The sequence below is a fragment of the Naegleria gruberi genome (genome assembly GCF_000004985.1).
Source record: "Naegleria gruberi genomic scaffold NAEGRscaffold_920, whole genome shotgun sequence".
NCBI classification, from domain to species: Eukaryota; Heterolobosea; class Eutetramitea; order Acrasida; family Naegleriidae; genus Naegleria; species Naegleria gruberi.
The window spans coordinates 1-1559 of NW_003162789.1; the positions used below are offsets into that span (position 1 = coordinate 1).

Consider the following 1559-nt stretch of genomic DNA (forward strand, 5'->3'; position numbering starts at 1 on the left):
TAAACCCATTCAATTATATCATATCCATGGAACTTGATGAGAAGAAGTACAGAATCACAGAAGGAAATTGAGGAAAAGATGGAAAATTTCTCCAGTGTTATACCAGATCAGTCAGATGTTGGATATCTCGATACTTTCATAAAGAATAATTCCAAGAAACGTTCGATTGAAGATTTGGATGGAAGTAAACTGGTAGAAATGAACAGAAAGCTACTGAAACTGTCCAAGGATTTAAAAACAGAAAATGAAGAGTTGAAAGAATCTAAAAAAGCTCTAGAGAAAGAAAATTTAAAGCAAAAGAATTTACTCCTCGCTCTAAGGGCCATGATGGATGCGTCTAGTCTGTAATTTTAATAGATAAACCAGTTCTCCCCTATATTCAAGATTCCACAAGCTCAATTTTCCAACAAACAAGAAAAAAAGGATTACAAAATCTTTAAAAAAAATTTATAATACCGATTATTATACACTACAATTTTTCGAATCTATTCAGATTCTCGACCAAGCACTCTTGTGATGGTGTACTTTTGGAGTGTGTATCGTAGGAACAAAGTTCATTCACAGCTTCGTCATTGGACGGGGACTTTTAGGAGTGGAGTTATCGCCTAGCCTTTAAGTTGCATAGTTGGAAACTAACCAAGAGTTAGACCGTGACTAATGGAAACCATAGGGAAAGTAAACATCGCGAAATAATAGAAAATTAAATGGGGAAGCATCTGAAATATCTGTCAAGGATATCGAGAAGGTGATCCAATACCATCTCTTACGCTGCAATAAAATTCTTACGTAACGTTCTACAATATCTATTCTCTTTGATTATATTCTTATAAAATTTCCTTTCTGTTCATAATTAAATCATTACTCTCCACGCCTCGGTATCTTTACATTGTTTTGCCCGTGCTAAACTAAAGAAACCTGCTTTAAATCTTTGACAGAAGATAGCTATATGTTATTCTACAGACAAGAATAAACAATACATAGTTTGAATCCATCTAAACCTCGATGCCGAAAGTTACGGCGATAGTTTAGCGCTGTGCTACTTGCATCTTGGTCAATCTAGAAAACCGCACAAACGTACTAGACGTTGAGGTATTTTTTTGAGGGACGATCTTTAAAAAAAATGAATCAAAACCTCTTCAGCTCGGAATTACTTTCCCTCCTCAACAATACAAACTCAACGTTTAGCGATGAAGTATCTTTGGGTAGTAATTTAAATAATAATACAAAAAATGCAATAAATATTGATGATGAAGAAGAGGAGATCGGATTTCAAGACTCGGCAGAAAAGGAATTTATTAATAATATTCCACAATTAGGATTATATTTCGAACCAAAGGAAAAGATTTCAAATAATTCATCAATACCCAATGATTTCCTTCAATATAATTTTATTAGAGTTCCTCCCATTATTTCGGAAGAGGAAAGGAAATCGTCTCTGTCAATGATTTGTGATGGAGAAATTATTAAAATTTCAAAGCCACAAGACGAAAAATCATCGGCAGATATTGAATTGCATAGTATGGAAAGAATGAAAAATAATTTATATGATAATTTGGAGT

General features: G+C 33.5%; 1 protein-coding gene across 1 annotated transcript; it reads left to right on the forward strand.

Annotated features, from left to right (window-relative positions):
• Positions 1-36: 36 nt before the first annotated feature.
• NAEGRDRAFT_77038 (uncharacterized protein) lies at positions 37-348 on the forward strand (the record flags this gene model as incomplete). The annotated part of the gene is made up of 1 exon (XM_002668006.1): positions 37-348. One exon carries the CDS (start codon positions 37-39, stop codon positions 346-348), a length of 312 nt encoding a protein of 103 aa, XP_002668052.1.
• Positions 349-1559: the final 1211 nt, after the last annotated feature.